The following is a 16,841-nucleotide window of genomic DNA, read 5'->3' on the forward strand; positions in this document are numbered from 1 at the left end:
GCAACCTTGGGAAAACGAACAAGTAGACCAGCTGAATGTAGCACTATCGGTGTAATGTACCACATTCAATATTTTTCTGGTCGATAGTAAAAAAGTTAAATTTAAAGTGCGCATGTGCTAAAATCCTAACTAGATTTCAAAAATTGAGGTTAGGTTTAATTGTAATTCACGTGTCTAATGAAAATATGAAAAAACCGGTCAAACGCCGTCGTAATGCTAGTGAAAATGAAAAAAAGGCCGAACCAGAGCCTTTGCCTGCTGTGCGACATTCAGACGAGCCTCTACCGAAAAAAGTAATATTTTTGTGTGCTTATTTTTTTTTCCAAAGTCGGGTTTTTAGGCCAAATGGGTGAACAAACAGCGAGTTCTTGTCTTCAGTTCTCGTGGAATCAATCACAGAGACAGGCATTTAATGGAAGATTTAAAAAAACTGATGCCACACCACAAACCCGAATCAAAAATGGAGAGGAGCAAAAATTTATCAATTGTCAATGAGATGTGTGAAATGAAAAATTGTAACAAGGCCGTTATGTTTGAAGGGAGGAAGAAAATGGATTTGTACATGTGGATGGCCAATGTTCCAAATGGGCCTAGTGCGAAATTTTTGGTCGAGAATGGTAATATTTCAATTAATTTATTTTTTAATGATAGTAGAGTATGAATGGGGGGTACACAACACAACCTTGGCCTTGAGACTGTCAAGGTCACACTGTATCCATCACTATATCCGTCTCACACTTTTTTCAAGGCCAACTACTCTCAGTCGTCTTGAAAAAAAAGCAAAAGAGAGTGGTTGGCCTTGAAAAGTGTGGGAGGGAGATGTTGTGACCTTGACAGTCTCAAGGCCAAGGTTGTGTTGTATACCCCCCATTCATACTCTACTAATGGTTTATTGTAGTGTACACAATGAGTGAATTAAAACTGACTGGGAATTGCTTGAGGGGTTCTAGACCTCTACTCAGCTTTGACCCTAGTTTCACAGAGAAGCCCCACTACACCCTCCTGAAAGAACTTCTAAGCCAAACATTTGGGGTCCCCAAACACCACCCAAAAAGCCAACCTTTCTTTGACCACGTTTACACTTTCACAGTTTTGGATAACCGAATTTGGTTTAGAAATTTCCAGATTTTGTCGGAAGACGGCGCTTTGGCTGAAGTGGGGCCCAGATTTGTCCTAAATCCAGTAATAATACCCACAAACTCGTTATAAAATTCTAATTGTTAAATTCTAGGTAAAAATATTTTCAGGAAGTTTTGGTGGTGCCTCACTTTGGGAGAACCCGTTTTATGTGAGTCCCGCAAAATACAGGCAACAAATACGTCTCTCTGCCAAAAACAAATATCTCAATCGTGTACAACAGAAAGCACACGCGAGTACAATAGACTCAGGCGAAGGTTACAAAATGAAACCTTTGGATGATATTTTCGAAGGGGACCCGCTTGAAAAAGCCCAACAAATTGAGGAAGAAAAGACGCAAATAGAAGAAAAACCGAAGAATGTTTTGAGGAAAAAGAAATTCGGGAAGAAGAAAAAACAGAAATGAGTTGCTTGTAACAGGTTTATTTTCATTAAAATTTATAAAAACAGCGCGTTTTTTGTACAACATACATATAAAAATACTTTTTGCTCCTAGGTGCGTAAGTGGGAATGGTGCTAGTAATTCAATTCTTATAAAAATATTGCTATAAGAAATGTTATGATCTAAATTAAAAATGTTCACAACCTGTTGGTCCAATAAACAGATAATGAGTATATTTGTTAATAAAAATCTCAAAATGTAAAAATCTCTGAAACAGTCTTTAGTGCGATTAATTTTCTGCTATATTAAGTGCGTGAATTTTTAATTGTATCAGTTTAGGCCATTACAGGGGGCAGCGTTGTTTTTTATATATTTTTTTGGTCTACAAGTTGGAAGATAAATATTTTTAGAGCCTAATTACGCAATGTTTCATAATTTATACACCAATTAATGTCAATATAAATATTTATCTATTCTACACCTACATTATTAAAAAAATTAAAGCTGCCTTAAATACAGACTTATAGCTTAGTACATCATAAAACAGTTGCAATTCTTTTACCCTTGCAGTAAACTTAAGCACTTTTGCCAACATTAGAACCGATTACTTGATTGGTTCCAACTCATTTGGTTGCGCATTCAGATTGCCAACATTTCGAACTCCAAGATTTTCCATTTGAATCCCTTCTACACTTTCCCCGTTTTGACAAATACACAAATAAACCGTATCCAAGACCATCTGAAACTCATCAAAATTAGTCATAAATTTGGCAAATATGAGCAAGTCACCTCATACAAGGAGAGAATACAATGGGCCACGAAAAAGGCAAAAATGCACACAACCAAAGTAGGGGCGGCGTAAAATTCCAGATCCGGGTTCCGGCGAAATATGAAAAGGCCTACACAACCAGTTAGGACCGTAACGAGACACTTGCCCAAAAACAGAATAAAGTCGCCCAGACCGTTAATCGTGGCCACTTGCAGGGCGTGCGATGACAGGACTTGAAACGCCTTAAAAAATTGTTACTGTTTTTAGAAAAAATGGTTTTGAGACGTACCGTCCCCGCAGCTGAGCAGAAATTAACCCCGTCGATGGCGATAACAGTATAAGCATTGTGGTTTAAATATCGGATGAATTTTTCCAAACACCAGAAACAACAAATGCAACACTTCAGAAAACAAGATGCGCATTCGCTGCCTTTATCCGAATTGTATTTCAGCCTGAAAAAAAATTCCCGTTTGATGAAATTTCAAAAATTGCGAAACCTACTTTTCATGCAAAAACATTAAAATCAGTCTCGGGACTTTGAAAATCGTTATCAAGAGTGATCCAATCGCCACCGACCCTAAATGGTACTTTATTAATTTACAAATGGCGTACGACACGTGCGAGTTGTCTTTGTATTTGTGCCGGTAGAACCAATGGGCGACCGCCCCTGCGATTACCATTTGTTGGCAACCCATGATAAACTCGCAGGTCCATATGAGACCGATGAAGTAGACCCACCACATGTATTTCACCCAAGTTGGGTCAGTGAACTCGACAACTGTCATTTCTAAAATCAATTAATAAAAAATCAAATAAAAAACGTGAAATCAATACTTTCAAGAATTTTTTCTGTCAACGAAATGTTGCCCAGCTTGGCCACCGGCTCCGTGTTACTCACAGGAGTGGTGAAAGATTCATTAGAGAAGCGATTAATACGAGAGGTTCCAGGGTAGTAAGCAGTGGCCAAGCATAACTGGAATTTTTTTTATTAATTTAAAAGAAAAAAAAATGGTCAAAGTGACGCACCACGACGAAAATCCAGAACATGAAGAATAAAACAAGGATAATAAATGTTAAAATCGGTTGGAAAAACAGGGCTGGGAGATGAAGTAAACATTTAGAAGTTTCTTTGAACAAGTCGGCCAAAAAATTCACCTGTTTTCGCATCACAACAACAATTAATAAAATAACGACCTAAAAAATATATTTACTCCTGGTTATCTACCAACTACTTTAACTTACTGTGATAACAGTGGCCACGATTGAATACCAGAAAAAAGCCGTTTCATTACGAACTGACTCCATCAAAAGCATGTTTTTGTTCGTTTTATCCAAATCATACTTAATATCAAAGTAAGTGTACCACAAAAACGCGGTCCCCAATATGCTCGCAATTGTGAACAAAATCATGATTATGTAAGACACTAAATGGGCCAGTAGGTGCAGTATTGAGATTGTCACAAGTGACAAAACTGGAAATTAATTGTGAGGTTGTTTTTTGGCTATCCAGAGACTCACATAGTGATAAAAACGTTAAATAGAGGATTTCCTTCCATGTGCTGTATATGTCGCCTAAAATTTGCTCAAGTGTGTCCCAACTGTTCAGAGCTTCATAAAAATTGCTCAAAATAGCTTCGCTTGCCTCTTGGAACGATTTAGGAACGCAACGGTTGAGGACTGGGGTGCTTAAAATTCAATTTTAATTTTTTTCAATTCAAATTGTGGAAATGTACCTTTCGTAAATGGGGAGAGCAGGACACGGCCCCAAATAACTACTAAGAATCTCCTTATTCGCAATACTCTTATTTTTAAAATCGTCATAATTAAAATCATATCTACACAAACTGACACCTGTTTTTTGGTAATATTTGTGGATGTCTTCTACTTTCTTTAAAGTCTCCGTTGGACATTGTTTTACGCATATCTTCAATGACTGTTTCAGTTCTTTAATGTCGTAGAAAAGTAAAAATGGTTTGTCCGAAGTATCTAGTCCTGATACTTCCAAACTGGACATTTTTCTGTTATTTTTTGTACCGCAAATGTTACCAAATGAGTCATAGCCGTTTATAATCCTTATGGGATTGCCATAGACGAAGGAGAATGCCGCAATTAAAACCTAAAAATATTAATGAGGCAAATTACACACCAATCAAGGTTATTTACCATTAGTAACCAAAACGCAATGTACAAACACAACCAAAACACATCGGTGCACCCTCTTTGAACGGGTTCTTCCCGTTCCGGTTCCTTTTTGGACTCACAACAACCCATTTCTCGTTATTTCAAAATACTTGTTTTCACAAAAGACACATGTTTTTTCTCTGGGAAAATCAGTAATGTTTTGGGGGCGGCGGCTTCGACGCGGTATCTTAGCAACAGTAACAATTGCACAATTTCGCCAACTAAACTACCTTCAAAGTTACTAAGTTGTCAAGCTGACAAAGGTTTGAGCACGAAAATTACTAAAGTAATAATTGATTTGTTTGTTTGTTTCGTCATTTTGTGTTGGTACGGGATGCTGAAGTGACATTTACCATTTCCAGCTCCATCGTTGTTGCAAAACGATGAAGTTGTAAGATGATGGGCGATCAGTTTCGTAAAGTGGAACAATATTCGCCCAAATCTTCGCCTAGAGGGGCTCGTTCCCCTGTCGTTTCGCGTCAGGATTCGTCAGGAACATTAAAAACGACAATTTTGTTAGGAAAGAACCCTTCAATTGTCCCTAGTGGACCTTTCTATTTGATGAAAGAGCCTCCAGGTAAGCAAAACAGGGCTTGAAGTTGCTTAAATTCATGCGAATTGGGTTGTAGGAGAGTCGGAACTAACAGGAGCGACGAATTTGATGGCCTATTATGGCCTTGAGCACTCTTACAGTAAATTCAGTGGAAAAAAGCTTAAAGAACAGTTATCTTCGTTTTTGCCAACATTACCTGGTGTTATTGACTCTCCTGGACAGCATGATAACAGTTCATTAAGGTCAGTGATTGAAAAGCCCCCAATTGGGGGCAAGGAATTGTTACCGTTGACAAGCATCCAACTGGATGGCTTTAGACTACACCCTGGGGCGGTAAACATAATAATTTTTATTAAGAAAACATTATTGACAATTGGATTTCAGCTGCCTGAACAATATCGTTATGCAAATGCGGCGCCTATGAAAAAGCATAAAAATAAACATAAAAAACACAAACACAAAGATGGGGGGCTTCCAAGTCAGGAGACTACCATTACTGATGCTGGAAGTGATACACATGAAAAGAAGCATAAAAAGCAAAAACGGCACGATGAAGATAAAGAAAGGAAGAAAAGAAAAAAGGAAAAGAAGAGAAAAAAGCAGAAACACAGTCCTGAGCACAGTGGTGGCTTGACGCCCAGCCAACACTCAAATTCGTGAAGATCTTCAAGTGGATTGCGAATAATTCCAACTTACCCTAGGTTTAAGCTCTATTATTTATTGTTTATTATTTTGGAAAATAAACAGACTGTTATTTTTATTAAGTTTTTATAACATTTTTTGCAAAGCTAAAGGAAAAACAACAAAATAGTCTCAAGGCCTAACAAAACGGCAAGTGGCCTTAAGCCGGCCCTGAATTCTGATAAGCTTTTCAGTGCTGCCACAACAACTTTTCTACATTATTACACCAAAGATGTACACTAACATAGAATTATAATTACTTTTTTAACACAAATATTGTCTTTAAAACCCATTTGTGTTGATTTTGTAGACTTGGGATTGTAAATTAAATCTGATTCTTAAAAAAAATTGCTTTATGTAGTGTATTTTATTTGGTGGGGTTTGCAGAGCTGTAAACGCCGACCAATCACAGGTCTCCAATCCGTGGCGTCTTTTTCCCTCGAATCCATTTTCTTTCTGTTTGTTCGATTATCCCAACAGCAGAACATGGGCGACCGTAAGTATCCTTATTTTACAAAAATCCCAGTCATCCCTTCAACAAATCACCGGGTTTATTAATATTTCTACTCTAAAATATATTGCGAACTTGTTGTTACCGCATTTTTTATGTTGGCTTGTCCTGATTTCACAATAATCGATTTTTCCATTATTTGGGTCATTTACAAATTGTACTTTTGTAGGATCATACGCCGATTATTCTCAACCGCCCCCCAGCACTGCTTACCCAAATACTTACGGGGCACCACCGGCCGGCGGTTTTAATCCACAAGGAGGCGGTGGCGGAGGTGCCGGTGGCGGCGGCGGATCCTGGAATCAAGGACGATCGTCTGGAGGCGGTTATGGCGGCGGCCAAGGTAATAATTTGTGATTTGGGGCGACATAGGCATGGTTTGAGTTTGTTCAATTAGCTTATAACCTCCTACTATGTCGCAGAGCAATTAGGGAATTGATAGTCCCTTCTTATCTAAATATGAGAAGGGGTAGACTTTCACCTATACATTGTTTTGAAACAATTCTTTATTTTAGTCCCTTCTTATTTAAATATGAGAAGTAGACTTTCGTCTATGCATTGTTTTTGAAACATGTTTTCATTTTTCTACTATTGTCAATTGTTTCAGGTGGCGGCGGCGGCGGTTATAACCAAGGAGGTGGTTACAACTCTGGCGGCGGCGGAGGTTATGGCAATAGTGGCGGTTATGGCGGCGGTGGTGGCTATGGAGGTACCTTGACTGGTAAATTTGCATTCTATTACTAATTATTCTTGATTTAGGAGGCCGAGATCGTGGCGATTTTGACAAAAGGCCTCTAGATCGACGTGATTCTTATGGGTAAGTTATCGTTTTTTTTTTACACTTTTGGTATTATACTTTGGATGGGAGGTATTAAAATGATACAAAAAGTGAATGAATGGGTATTTATTGTCAAGAAATCGTTGAAACTGTATTAATATCAGTTTGCTTACAGAGTTTAAATAGTGTAAGTATTTTGTTGTAATACACACGTCTGTGTTTGTTGTTGGTGGTCGAAAATGGCCGTAAAAATCTTAAGTTAAATTATAAAACAGGTGGTTTTCCTGAGGTATTTATTTTTGGGACGGTTCTTAAAGGTTTTGAGATGGTTGTTATTAGAATTAAATGGTTTTCGTTTGTTGTTATTGACAAAGGTATATAATAAAATGTTTGAGAGTTTATAAATAAGGTAAACATCGTACATAGACGTGACAACAACTAGAAATAGGTGATCTTCCTGGATGAAGACAATGTGTATGCCAACAAAATGGTTGGTGAAGTGTGTGTTTTTCACCCCCCTCCATTCTCTCGACAACTACTGATGTTTTACTTCTGTTTTAGAGGCGGCAACAGGGGTGGTTATAACAAAGGTAAAAGCACTGAGTCACTGTGACCAGTGCATTTTTGTACACTTTTTAATTGGTATTTTTTATTGGTTTTTGGAAGAGCTGCATTCTTTCTTTTTACTTTGTAGCATTTTTACACATTTTGATTATTTGGTGTTCCATTATTGTACTTATTTCAAAACTTAGACTCGCGATTATAATGCGAATACTTAATAATCAAACATTAACAGCTCTTCCACTATTCACCTGCGAATGTTAGGGTGCGTTGTTATAATATTTCGATAAGTTTTACGTTTGAAATTTTTGATTACAACATTTACATAGTCTTTGTTTGCTACACTAGATGATAACTTCTTTTTATTTCACATTACGTGCAGTTTTGTGTACATTTACACATTAATGTGTAACTAATTTGTAAATGGAAGAAAAAGTAAAAAGAAAATATTGATTGCTTTAAATAGAATTTTAATTTAAAAAAAGTTAAACACCTTATAATAGTTATTAAAATCACTGCAACGACTTTGTTTTCATTACATGAATAATTTTTATAAAAAATTGCACATTTTTGTTGATTATTATTTTTTCTTATTCAAGCAAACTCAAATATTTTTTTACTTTTGTGTTAGAAATAAAAAATTGCTTTATTACTTTCTTCCTTGTAATTTTTTTAACGTTTATATATTTTTTTAATGGTCTCAAAGAAATCTCTTCAATGTTCTGTCTAATCAGGTTTTATTTTTTGAGTTCTAAGATTGATTGGTTCTAAGATTGATATTTAGTGAGTTAACCAAGTTTCTTATTAACACAGAGTTAAGGTAAAAAAAAGTACATGAAAGTATTTTTTCTTTTATTTTGGTTGGTAGTAGATAAGCCAGGAAACAGGTTTTATTGCGTATATTGTGATAAATATTTGACGAATTTGGGTTAAATATGTCTTTTTATATCGCTGTGAGCGCTAAATATGATGTTTATACTTATTGGAGGAATTTTTGCTCACTTACAAACCATTCAATAAAGGGAAAATGGTACCAAAAAAGGATGCGTTCTTAAATTTAAAGATTAAAGATGGTATTTACTTCAAGGTGGGTTGTGGTCAAGTTTAAGACTTTTACAGAGTGACAAAAATAACAGAAAAAGGTGTACAATATGGTTTTTACAGTCTTGGTTTAGGTGTTTTGATAAAATATGGATTTTTGAGTAAAATGAGTGCAAATCAGAAATGAAATAAATGATTACGATAATGTTGGCGTAACAATTAAATTTTAGTAAAATTATTATTTTGCACTCCCGACATCATTTTTCGTATTAATTTCCAGATAATGGAGGCGGCAGTAACCTAGTGGTTCAAGTCGACACGATTTTTGTGTCTGGAATGAATCCGAATCTTACAGAAGATGAAATTGCTCAACACTTCGGTTCGATTGGAGTGATCAAAGTAAGTGATTTGACTAAAAGCAGCGACCTGCACTCTGTGCTTGGATTCTATTCCTTGACCAAGTTCAATTTTGAAGTGTCGCAATATTATGACAGATGCTATTCCTTGATTGCAAAACATGTTTGCAAACAAGTGTATTCAATCTGTTACAAAGAATTCAATATTTGACAAATATTAAATGTTTACGTTGCGTTTAGATGGACAAGAAGACACAAAAACGAAAGATTTGGTTGTACAAAGATAAACAGACTGGACTTTCAAAAGGCGAAGCCACTGTTACGTACGATGATTCTAATGCAGCCCAATCAGCAATCTCGTGGTTCGACGGTAAAGAATTCGGTGGTACTCAGATAAGAGTACAACTGGCTACGAAAAAGGATAATTGGAGTGGAAGTCGTGGTGGGGGAAGAGGTGGTGGCCGCGGGGGCGGTTTTGGCGGGCCAAGAGGCCGTGATGGAGGTAAATATTACAACATTTCAAAAAGAAATTGGTACCCCTTCCGACCCAGATTTGTCTAAAATAGGCTAAAATCTGTTTTTTTTTCAAGGGGCATATTAATTCCCCATTAAACACACAGAAGCAGTTTGGTTGCTTCTGATGTATCCTGTCTAGGGAAACATTTTTTTTTTTTTGTTATAAGCAAGCAATAATTATGTGGTATAGGTTTTGGAGGTGGTGGTGGCGGCGGAGGCGGCGGCGGCGGTGGTGGAGGCGGTGGCCGAGACCGAGAAAGCCGTGAAGGTGATTGGAAGTGTCCAAACCCCGACTGTGGGAACACAAATTTTGCCTGGAGGAATCAGTGTAATAGATGCAGTGAAGATAAACCGGAAGGTGCCGGTTCCGGGGGTGAAGAACGCAGAGGAGGCGGTGGTGGTGGTGGCGGTAGAGATCGTGACCGGGGAAGAGATCGAAGAGGCGGTGGCGGCGGTTTCCGCGGTGGTGATCGAGGAGGTCGTGGATTTGGAGGTGGAAGAGGAGGCCGAGGCGGTTTCGGCGGTGGACGAGGAGGAGGAGGCGGAAGGTATTTTCAGCTGAATTTCATGTAAAAAGATTTTATTTTTGATGTTTAGGGACCGTGGCGGCGGTCGCGATGGAGGACGTTCGAGGCCGTATTAGAAGATTTTTTCCAAATAACATTCACGAGTGTTTTATTTTCATTACAGTATCATTATTCATTTCAGTTTTATTAAGAAGATCGATAAGATATAAAAGCTTTGTGTTTTTATAATTAGAACACAAAATTTGTGTGGTCACAAGTATGGCGTGTTTAGTGCATGATTATTTATGTATAATACATTTTTTTAAGTACAAATAATTGTTTGAAGCACAACCTTTCATAATTTCCATAATCCCAGATTTCCTATAAAATTTAAAAAATAAGTAACATTTAGTAAAAGTATATTATGTGCGTTCATTATTTATTTAAATTTTATTTAAATGAAAAGCAATTTCTTATTGTTGCTTTGATAATTTGAGCTCAAATATTAAGAGGTGATAGTCCTGCTGGTGTAAAGTCAAGATACATCATTCTATCAGTTTACAATTTTCACTGGTCAGATCAAGGCGGTCAAATTTGAATTTATTTGGAGACTGCAATCTTATGGTTATTTCGACTTCTTTTAATCTACAATTATCTTCCACAATTATTAGTGAGCCTGTACATTACTCGCTTTTACTTCAATGAAAAAAAGATTGAATATGTTAAACACTTTCTTACGAGAAACAAGACAGCATTCTGAACTTCTCCGAAAATTATTCAGTCAAAATTAAAAAGCCTTTGCAATTATTCTGTACAATAACAAATAAGGTAATAAGCTGATTGTAAAAATCAATTAAAAAGGAATTATTTTTGTGTTATGACCTGGACATAAATTGATAACCACTTGAGAGCATTTAAATTTATGATTTATGTTTCACATTTTTACTTATGCCAGTATTTAAAGAACAGATTTCGATTCGTGTAGTCTGCATGTTACCATGAAGATTTATTTATGTTTCTAGTTTTGTTGCAGATTTCGATTTGTGTAGTCTATGTTACCATGAGGATTAATTTATATTTGTGGTTTTGTTCTATTTTTTTCATCCATTTGAATATTACACCTACAATTGGTAAGCGGAAATCAATTAACTAATGATAATCTAAAGTTATGATTCATACTATTTCCAGCCTCTCAAAGTGAAGATGACATTTTTAAATTACCATTTCTCAAAAGAGTAGAAACATGCTACAATTTACTTTTATCTCAGTTACCTTTTGAAAACTCAAAAAAGGAGACTAGCAATCGAAATTTTTTGTCACAGCCTTTGGCACGACTTTATAGTCAAAAAAAAGAACCTTCCAATGGGTTAACATCTTATTTTTTTTCAAAATCTGATCCATCCAAACAAATGAACGATAGCTCATTATGCACTGCTTTAACATGGATTGTTCCAGGGGCGCGTGGTACGTAGAATAATAAAAATCGAATATTTTTATTTAAATATCACTAATATTAACAGAAATATACGACCTATATACAAAAGCAATAAAAATAAAGGATGTCATATCAGGTAAAATGCTTGAAATTTGGGATAGCTTATTGCAGATTCCTGGTAAATTATTAGGAACAGAAGAGAAAAGGTCCCTAAGCACAGAACTCTGGAAAATTTTTTCACAAATCTTTGGATAAACCATGGAAAATAAAGGTTGAAGGACAATCAAATCAACTTAAATATTTATTGTTGATAAATAAATTTGTTGCATGAAATTTTTTTATTCCCAACTAAACCTCCACTCATCGTATGCCACTGATTTTGTGACGATTTTTGAAACTACGAGTACATATTTTTGATAAAAAATAAATCTAATCTCAATTTCAATAGAGCGGCTACAGATTTTTTTCACCGCATTTATTTGATTCAAATCACAATAAGTGTCAGTAATAACTGATAAATCAAATTTTTGAGAGCATTGTTAAGCACTTTATGGTCTCCATTTCGATTTACCGTTGCAAAATAGATAACTCTAATCTCTGGTTATGTATTGCTTCTCCAAAATTTTGTAAATCATTGTTTTTACACACGCAGTATAATAATAAATTATTTGACCGATAAATCAAAAACATTATCTTTAGGTGAGACATTTTTGATTCGTCAAAGGTCGATAAAAAATATTAAACCGAACCAATCAAGACTGGCGATAACACTTCAACATTATCTAACAAAGTTAAAACATTCAAAACAAATTTACGTCTTAGTTTTCGAAGCCTTAGTGGAAGAAGTACTAGTAAAATGCCAACGTAAGTAAATATTTAACTAAAAAAATTCTTTTAATTCAATTCATTGAAGAAATAGTGAAGTCCCAGACTGCGGTACACTCGTTGTACAAGTAGCGCAAGTTACCGTAGACATCCTAATTCTAATCGTGCAAGTTTTGTACTCATATATTTTGAGTTTAGTCAGTTTAATAGTTCGGAAGCAGCCAAAATCGGTCCGGGGAGAGATCGTTTTGGTAAGTCCTGAAATTTGGTAAAATTTTGCAATACAGAAATTGAAGATAACAGGTGCTGGGCATGGCATTGGTAAAGAATTGGCTCTCCTATATGCTTCCCAAGGTGCTACCGTTGTTATTTGGGACATCAACGAGAAAAACGGTACCCAAACCGTGAAAGAAATCGAACAACTTGGATACCCCAAAGCCTATTTCTTCCTGTAAGTTTAAATACTTTTCTCAAAATGTTAGGCATTTACTCTGATTAGGTGTGACGTTTCCAATCGCGAAAACGTCCTAACCGTGGCCAAAGACGTTCAACAAAGCGTCGGTGACGTCACAATCCTCATCAACAATGCCGGGATCATGCCCACCCATCCCTTCCTCGACCATACCAAAGACGAAATTCAGAGAATCATGGATATCAACGTCATGGCTCACTTTTGGGTAATGTTATAGATAACACAGGTCAAAAGCCAAGTGACGTAATGCTTTCGTAGACGCTTGAAGCGTTCCTCCCTGCAATGAAAAGACACAATTATGGACACATTGTCTCGCTCTCGTCATCAGCAGGAATATTCGGAATACCAAATTTGGTGCCTTATTGTTGCTCAAAGTACGCAGTTCGAGGCTTGATGGAAGCCCTCTTCCAGGAATGCAGAGCCGACAAAAAGAACGAAATCAAGTTCACTTCGATTTACCCCTACATGGTTGACACAGGGTTGTGCAAAAAACCCGTCATCAAGTTTCATAATTTAATGCCTTTGGTTAACCCCAAAGAAGCAGCGGCCGAGATTATGGACGCGCAGAGAAGGGAACAGAATGAGATTACTATTCCGAGATATATTTTCTACGCTCATAACTTGTGCCGGTATTTGGATTATTTTTGTCGAAATTTTGGGGTAATAATTTGACTTTTTATAGGATGCTCCCCCTCAAGGCCCAGTTGTTCATTTTTGATTTTATTGGAGTCGCATTGGAGTCAGACTTGTCGTAAAAATTGTTTTTGTTTCTTGTTGTTAGTATAGGGTAGATAGTGACCAGTGATAATAAAATTATTAATAGATAAATGCTTTCTCATTGGAAAAACATTGAAAAACGTTGTCTCGGCAGTCTTGTCGATGTTTCTTCTACGGTTATCGTTCTTATCAGTTGCCTAGTGGCCGCCGCTAGTTAATGAATGTCCCAAGATAATTTTTTGTGATTAGTTCCGTGCATCACGTGTGTCATGTCTTCGAGTTCGAACAATAACACAAAAATTAAGTATGCAACTCCGGTAATCATTATTAGTGTCTCACTTATCATTTTGTAGAAGTAAACAGTTTGAAAAAGTCTTTAAAATACGCAACTCTCCATTGACGGACCGCTTTGAAAACAGTGAAGATATCAAAACAATTTATAATTTGTTCGCGATAATTCTTATCAGCTTGTTGACCAACACTGTAATACATGATTATTCCAAGACCGGCCAGTACGTCCTTCAATTATTTCCTCAAATTAATTTAATTTCCGGTTGCTTTCTAGGTTACATTTCGGGTTGAGACTCATTGTGAGAGGATTTAATAAATTTGGTTGGGTTGTTGCGATTTGGGGAGTTTTAAATGTTTTGGCCCTCGCGCTATTCAGCGTGTTCAAGTTTTGGGCCAAAATTTATCTAATTCTACAACCAAAAAGTACGTAAATAGACCTACATACACCTCCTTTTTTTAAAAAAGCAATATTTTTTTTTTTTTAATAATTTCTATATTTTCTAAACAGTTTTTTTTCCTAGATTGTATTACTTATTTAATATAGTAATAATATACAGCACTTCTCAGGTAAGACTGAGTTTTGAATAATACTTGACATAAATTTTTCTACAGGTGCGCCAGAACTCGCGCCCCAGAGATAAATAAGGTAAGATATATACCACAAACATGGAAAAAATGTTTAAAAAATTGTATCTTTAAAAATTTAGAAGTTATGAGAGTTTAAATTTTGCACTTTGACTATTTATTTCTATTGGAAAAAAAATTCCAATTTTTTTTGCTACAAGCCATTAAAAGAGGATACAATAAGGAAGCTCTTTCCTAAACTGTAACTCTGTTTAATGTTATTTGTGGCTTTTATTAACAAATTTTTTGTACTTTACTGTCATTAACTAAACATGAAAAAATGTCAAATGTCAAAAAATAAATGTAAAAATTTTTTGACAGATAGAATTTTTTAAACATTTTTTTCATGTTCCTGGTATCTTATCTTACTCGAAATTTTTCTCGGCGCGAGTTCTGGCGCACCCTGTATTGTTAATGACGTTTTTTGCTTGTATTTAGTAAAATGTACCGTGCGGTCAAAAAAAAAATTAATTACAGTAGGCGGTGAAGTCCTTCAGATGGCAATCCTAATTTTTGACATCAAATGTCAGCGGAAACTTTGAGAAGTTTGCGTTTTATTCCTTTTGAGTGAAATAATGTTCACTTTAGAACAGAAAATTTTTATTGCTGTACAAGAGGAAAACGGTTGATGGTCATTTTCGCTTTCAGTTTGTGGGAAAAATTTCCAGCCCAGATTCCCAACCAATGTGTTGCCAACTGTAGAATTTAATCGACGCCTACTCTAATTTATTTTTTATTTGATCGCACGGTAGAACAGCACATAAATTAATGTAATATTTGTAATAATTAATGTTTGTAACAATATTGGTCGAGGAAATTTTGTGGGTCACTCTGTGTAACGCCCCTTTCTAAGGTCACCTCACTTATTTTAGGTCAAAAATTCTGGAACAAGATATGGGTCACAACGCTGATTTTGTACTACGTCCTGTCGTTATATTCCATTCAAAAAGGGGTCGATTTTATGGAGTTTGCGCCCGGATCTGCGGCCGTTTTATTCCTCGAAGAAGTAGTTAAAAAAATTTCTGTTAAAACCCCAAAAAATAATTTTCCAATTCGAGGTCCGACTTTTAATGAAACAGCACGCTTTCATCCGAAGAAACGCCCCCAAAGTCAATCAATACAAGCCTCACAGCGACACAAAACTAATCCTCCCAACGTTCCAAAATTTCTTTTATTTTCTCTTCGCCCCTACGTTTGTCTACAGGGATGAATACCCCCGGACTAGGACGATACGTTGGGGTTTCGTTCTATACAATTTAGGGGAGGTTTTGGGCATAATTTGGCTGTTGAGCCTCGTCGTGGAGCGATTCCTAGTGCCCCCATTCGAGGACATTTGCATCAGGAAATACACTTTGAGCGAAATTGTGATTCCGGTGGTTGCAAATTCGTTCCCTGGAATTTTATTCATGTTGTGTGGATTTTACTCGGTTTTGCATTCATTTCAGAATGCTTTTGCCGAAATGCTCAGATTTGGAGACAGACTTTTTTACAAGGTTGCAATTTTTTAAAAAATGATCAAAAGTTTGAATGTTTTTTTCAGGAATGGTGGACGTCTAGGTCACTTTCAGAATACTATCGAACGTGGAATGTAATAGTGCACGATTGGTTATTTATCCACATTTATAAAGACGTGTATGAAATAGTTGTCCCCAGGAACAAAATGGCGGCTAAATTGGCCGTTTTTCTGATTTCAGCACTGGTGCATGAATGGATTTTGACACACGTTTTAAAATTATTTCTTCCAATTCAATTCATTGAATTTTTTATCGCGGGAGCCGTTTTAGCTCTATTCAACATTTTGGACTTGTCCGTTGGTAATTTATTCGTTTGGTATTTGATGGTTTTTGGGTCAGGAATGCAGGTCAATTTATACACACTTGAATTTTTTGCACGTGCAAACTGCCCTTTGGAGACAAACACTACGATTGATTTCTTGAAACCTAGATTTATTACATGTGGTTGTATTCTATAATTTTTAATGCAAAAATACATTTATATTTTATTATAAAAATCATTTGATTCAATTTTACTTATTTAAAAAAAAACTAGATGCAGGCAACCAATTATACAAGCGTTCCGCTTTTTCGCGGTGAAAATCCAAGCGTCACCACGACTCATCTCTTTCTCCTTCTGTAACCCTGGTAGCGAAGAGCGTTTTGAAAGTCCGTTTGACGACGTTGTCGTGATATCGAGCGTGTATGATGGGGGGCCGAATTGCGACGATTCGATTTTTCCTCCTTTTTTAAATTTTCTCTTTCTAAAGTGACCGTTGGGGTCATTCGAATGGTCAATGTAAATAGAAACGGTGCTCTCACTCAAACACATGCGATTTCAAGCGATAGCCTGTGTCCGGTCTCGATTAAATTCCCTCACAGCTATTTCAAATAAACGTGTTTACGACGAGGGGGGAAAATCGGGTTACGGCTCTAGGGTGAAAAATGGTTTTTTAAACAGGGACGAGACAGATAGAAAGAAGGCCTTGACAAATGACAAGTGGTGTCATTT

At 36.3% G+C, this 16,841-nt stretch overlaps 7 protein-coding genes and 1 non-coding gene across 9 annotated transcripts; 7 read left to right on the forward strand and 1 right to left on the reverse strand.

Annotated features, from left to right (window-relative positions):
- The first annotated feature begins 122 nt into the window (after window positions 1-122).
- On the forward strand, window positions 123-1,975 carry LOC123009295 (ribosome biogenesis protein BRX1 homolog). The gene is made up of 4 exons (XM_044405500.1): window positions 123-293; window positions 341-617; window positions 899-1,182; window positions 1,232-1,975. Exons 1-4 carry the CDS (start codon window positions 186-188, stop codon window positions 1,541-1,543), a joined length of 981 nt encoding a protein of 326 aa, XP_044261435.1. The 5' UTR covers window positions 123-185; the 3' UTR covers window positions 1,544-1,975.
- Window positions 1,541-4,684, reverse strand: LOC123009286 (choline transporter-like 1). The gene is made up of 10 exons (XM_044405488.1): window positions 4,452-4,684; window positions 4,022-4,404; window positions 3,807-3,973; window positions 3,531-3,760; window positions 3,315-3,482; window positions 3,123-3,261; window positions 2,790-3,075; window positions 2,578-2,740; window positions 2,309-2,530; window positions 1,541-2,258 (listed from the first exon to the last, which is right to left on the reverse strand). The coding sequence occupies exons 1-10, from the start codon at window positions 4,557-4,559 to the stop codon at window positions 2,124-2,126; spliced, it is 2,001 nt and encodes a 666-aa protein (XP_044261423.1). The 5' UTR covers window positions 4,560-4,684; the 3' UTR covers window positions 1,541-2,123.
- Window positions 4,685-4,805: 121 nt separating this feature from the next.
- On the forward strand, window positions 4,806-5,782 carry LOC123015029 (mediator of RNA polymerase II transcription subunit 19). Its single transcript, XM_044414447.1, has 3 exons — window positions 4,806-5,046; window positions 5,099-5,355; window positions 5,407-5,782. The coding sequence occupies exons 1-3, from the start codon at window positions 4,866-4,868 to the stop codon at window positions 5,680-5,682; spliced, it is 714 nt and encodes a 237-aa protein (XP_044270382.1). The 5' UTR covers window positions 4,806-4,865; the 3' UTR covers window positions 5,683-5,782.
- A 291-nt stretch (window positions 5,783-6,073) lies between these two features.
- On the forward strand, window positions 6,074-10,305 carry LOC123008964 (RNA-binding protein cabeza-like). The gene is made up of 9 exons (XM_044405049.1): window positions 6,074-6,199; window positions 6,384-6,557; window positions 6,822-6,923; window positions 6,974-7,031; window positions 7,554-7,582; window positions 8,875-8,993; window positions 9,191-9,452; window positions 9,657-10,014; window positions 10,064-10,305. The coding sequence occupies exons 1-9, from the start codon at window positions 6,190-6,192 to the stop codon at window positions 10,107-10,109; spliced, it is 1,158 nt and encodes a 385-aa protein (XP_044260984.1). The 5' UTR covers window positions 6,074-6,189; the 3' UTR covers window positions 10,110-10,305.
- Window positions 9,484-9,615, forward strand: LOC123016112. Its single transcript, XR_006413427.1, has one exon. It is a non-coding gene; the product is annotated as a small nucleolar RNA SNORA26 (small nucleolar RNA).
- A 625-nt stretch (window positions 10,306-10,930) lies between the features above and the next one.
- On the forward strand, window positions 10,931-11,740 carry LOC123015513. Its single transcript, XM_044415278.1, has 3 exons — window positions 10,931-11,102; window positions 11,161-11,436; window positions 11,493-11,740. The coding sequence occupies exons 1-3, from the start codon at window positions 10,985-10,987 to the stop codon at window positions 11,660-11,662; spliced, it is 564 nt and encodes a 187-aa protein (XP_044271213.1). The 5' UTR covers window positions 10,931-10,984; the 3' UTR covers window positions 11,663-11,740.
- A 424-nt stretch (window positions 11,741-12,164) lies between these two features.
- Window positions 12,165-13,532, forward strand: LOC123011513 (epidermal retinol dehydrogenase 2-like). Of its 2 annotated transcripts, none has more exons than XM_044408974.1 (6): window positions 12,165-12,271; window positions 12,321-12,483; window positions 12,529-12,683; window positions 12,732-12,909; window positions 12,963-13,333; window positions 13,387-13,532. In XM_044408974.1, exons 1-6 carry the CDS (start codon window positions 12,264-12,266, stop codon window positions 13,457-13,459), a joined length of 948 nt encoding a protein of 315 aa, XP_044264909.1. In that variant the 5' UTR covers window positions 12,165-12,263; the 3' UTR covers window positions 13,460-13,532. The 2 variants fall into 2 exon arrangements, with proteins under 2 accessions (XP_044264909.1, XP_044264919.1); XM_044408984.1 differs by having other exon boundaries at window positions 12,199-12,271; window positions 12,327-12,483.
- A 31-nt stretch (window positions 13,533-13,563) lies between these two features.
- Window positions 13,564-16,341, forward strand: LOC123011507 (sterol O-acyltransferase 1-like). Its single transcript, XM_044408963.1, has 6 exons — window positions 13,564-13,725; window positions 13,775-13,933; window positions 13,987-14,135; window positions 15,209-15,342; window positions 15,395-15,829; window positions 15,877-16,341. The coding sequence occupies exons 1-6, from the start codon at window positions 13,691-13,693 to the stop codon at window positions 16,306-16,308; spliced, it is 1,344 nt and encodes a 447-aa protein (XP_044264898.1). The 5' UTR covers window positions 13,564-13,690; the 3' UTR covers window positions 16,309-16,341.
- The last annotated feature ends 500 nt before the right edge of the window (window positions 16,342-16,841 follow it).

This window comes from Tribolium madens, unplaced genomic scaffold (assembly GCF_015345945.1).
Source record: "Tribolium madens isolate multiple individuals breed KSU strain unplaced genomic scaffold, Tmad_KSU_1.1 Scaffold_19;HRSCAF=116;Tcas5.2_LG9, whole genome shotgun sequence".
In the NCBI taxonomy this organism is placed as follows: domain Eukaryota; kingdom Metazoa; phylum Arthropoda; class Insecta; order Coleoptera; family Tenebrionidae; genus Tribolium; species Tribolium madens.

Coding starts and splice junctions, on each gene's coding strand:
- LOC123009295 (XM_044405500.1), top strand. CDS start 186: ATGAAAAAACCGGTCAAACGCCGTCGTAATGCTAGTGAAAATGAAAAA. Junction 294..340: donor ACGAGCCTCTACCGAAAAAA/GTAATATTTTTG, acceptor TCGGGTTTTTAG/GCCAAATGGGTGAACAAACA. Junction 618..898: donor GAAATTTTTGGTCGAGAATG/GTAATATTTCAA, acceptor GGTTTATTGTAG/TGTACACAATGAGTGAATTA.
- LOC123008964 (XM_044405049.1), top strand. Junction 6,558..6,821: donor CGGTTATGGCGGCGGCCAAG/GTAATAATTTGT, acceptor CAATTGTTTCAG/GTGGCGGCGGCGGCGGTTAT. Junction 9,453..9,656: donor GCCAAGAGGCCGTGATGGAG/GTAAATATTACA, acceptor TATGTGGTATAG/GTTTTGGAGGTGGTGGTGGC.
- LOC123011513 (XM_044408974.1), top strand. Junction 12,910..12,962: donor ACGTCATGGCTCACTTTTGG/GTAATGTTATAG, acceptor ATGCTTTCGTAG/ACGCTTGAAGCGTTCCTCCC. Junction 13,334..13,386: donor TACGCTCATAACTTGTGCCG/GTATTTGGATTA, acceptor GACTTTTTATAG/GATGCTCCCCCTCAAGGCCC.
- LOC123015029 (XM_044414447.1), top strand. CDS start 4,866: ATGATGGGCGATCAGTTTCGTAAAGTGGAACAATATTCGCCCAAATCT. Junction 5,047..5,098: donor TTTGATGAAAGAGCCTCCAG/GTAAGCAAAACA, acceptor ATTGGGTTGTAG/GAGAGTCGGAACTAACAGGA. Junction 5,356..5,406: donor TTAGACTACACCCTGGGGCG/GTAAACATAATA, acceptor ATTGGATTTCAG/CTGCCTGAACAATATCGTTA.
- LOC123011507 (XM_044408963.1), top strand. CDS start 13,691: ATGTCTTCGAGTTCGAACAATAACACAAAAATTAA. Junction 13,726..13,774: donor AACAATAACACAAAAATTAA/GTATGCAACTCC, acceptor ATCATTTTGTAG/AAGTAAACAGTTTGAAAAAG. Junction 14,136..15,208: donor TCTAATTCTACAACCAAAAA/GTACGTAAATAG, acceptor CACTTATTTTAG/GTCAAAAATTCTGGAACAAG.
- LOC123015513 (XM_044415278.1), top strand. CDS start 10,985: ATGTTTCTAGTTTTGTTGCAGATTTCGATTTGTGTAGTCTATGTTACC. Junction 11,103..11,160: donor GAATATTACACCTACAATTG/GTAAGCGGAAAT, acceptor TACTATTTCCAG/CCTCTCAAAGTGAAGATGAC. Junction 11,437..11,492: donor GATTGTTCCAGGGGCGCGTG/GTACGTAGAATA, acceptor TAATATTAACAG/AAATATACGACCTATATACA.
- LOC123009286 (XM_044405488.1), bottom strand. CDS start 4,559: ATGGGTTGTTGTGAGTCCAAAAAGGAACCGGAACGGGAAGAACCCGTT. Junction 4,405..4,451: donor TTGCGTTTTGGTTACTAATG/GTAAATAACCTT, acceptor TAATATTTTTAG/GTTTTAATTGCGGCATTCTC. Junction 2,741..2,789: donor TTAATGTTTTTGCATGAAAA/GTAGGTTTCGCA, acceptor ATTTTTTTTCAG/GCTGAAATACAATTCGGATA.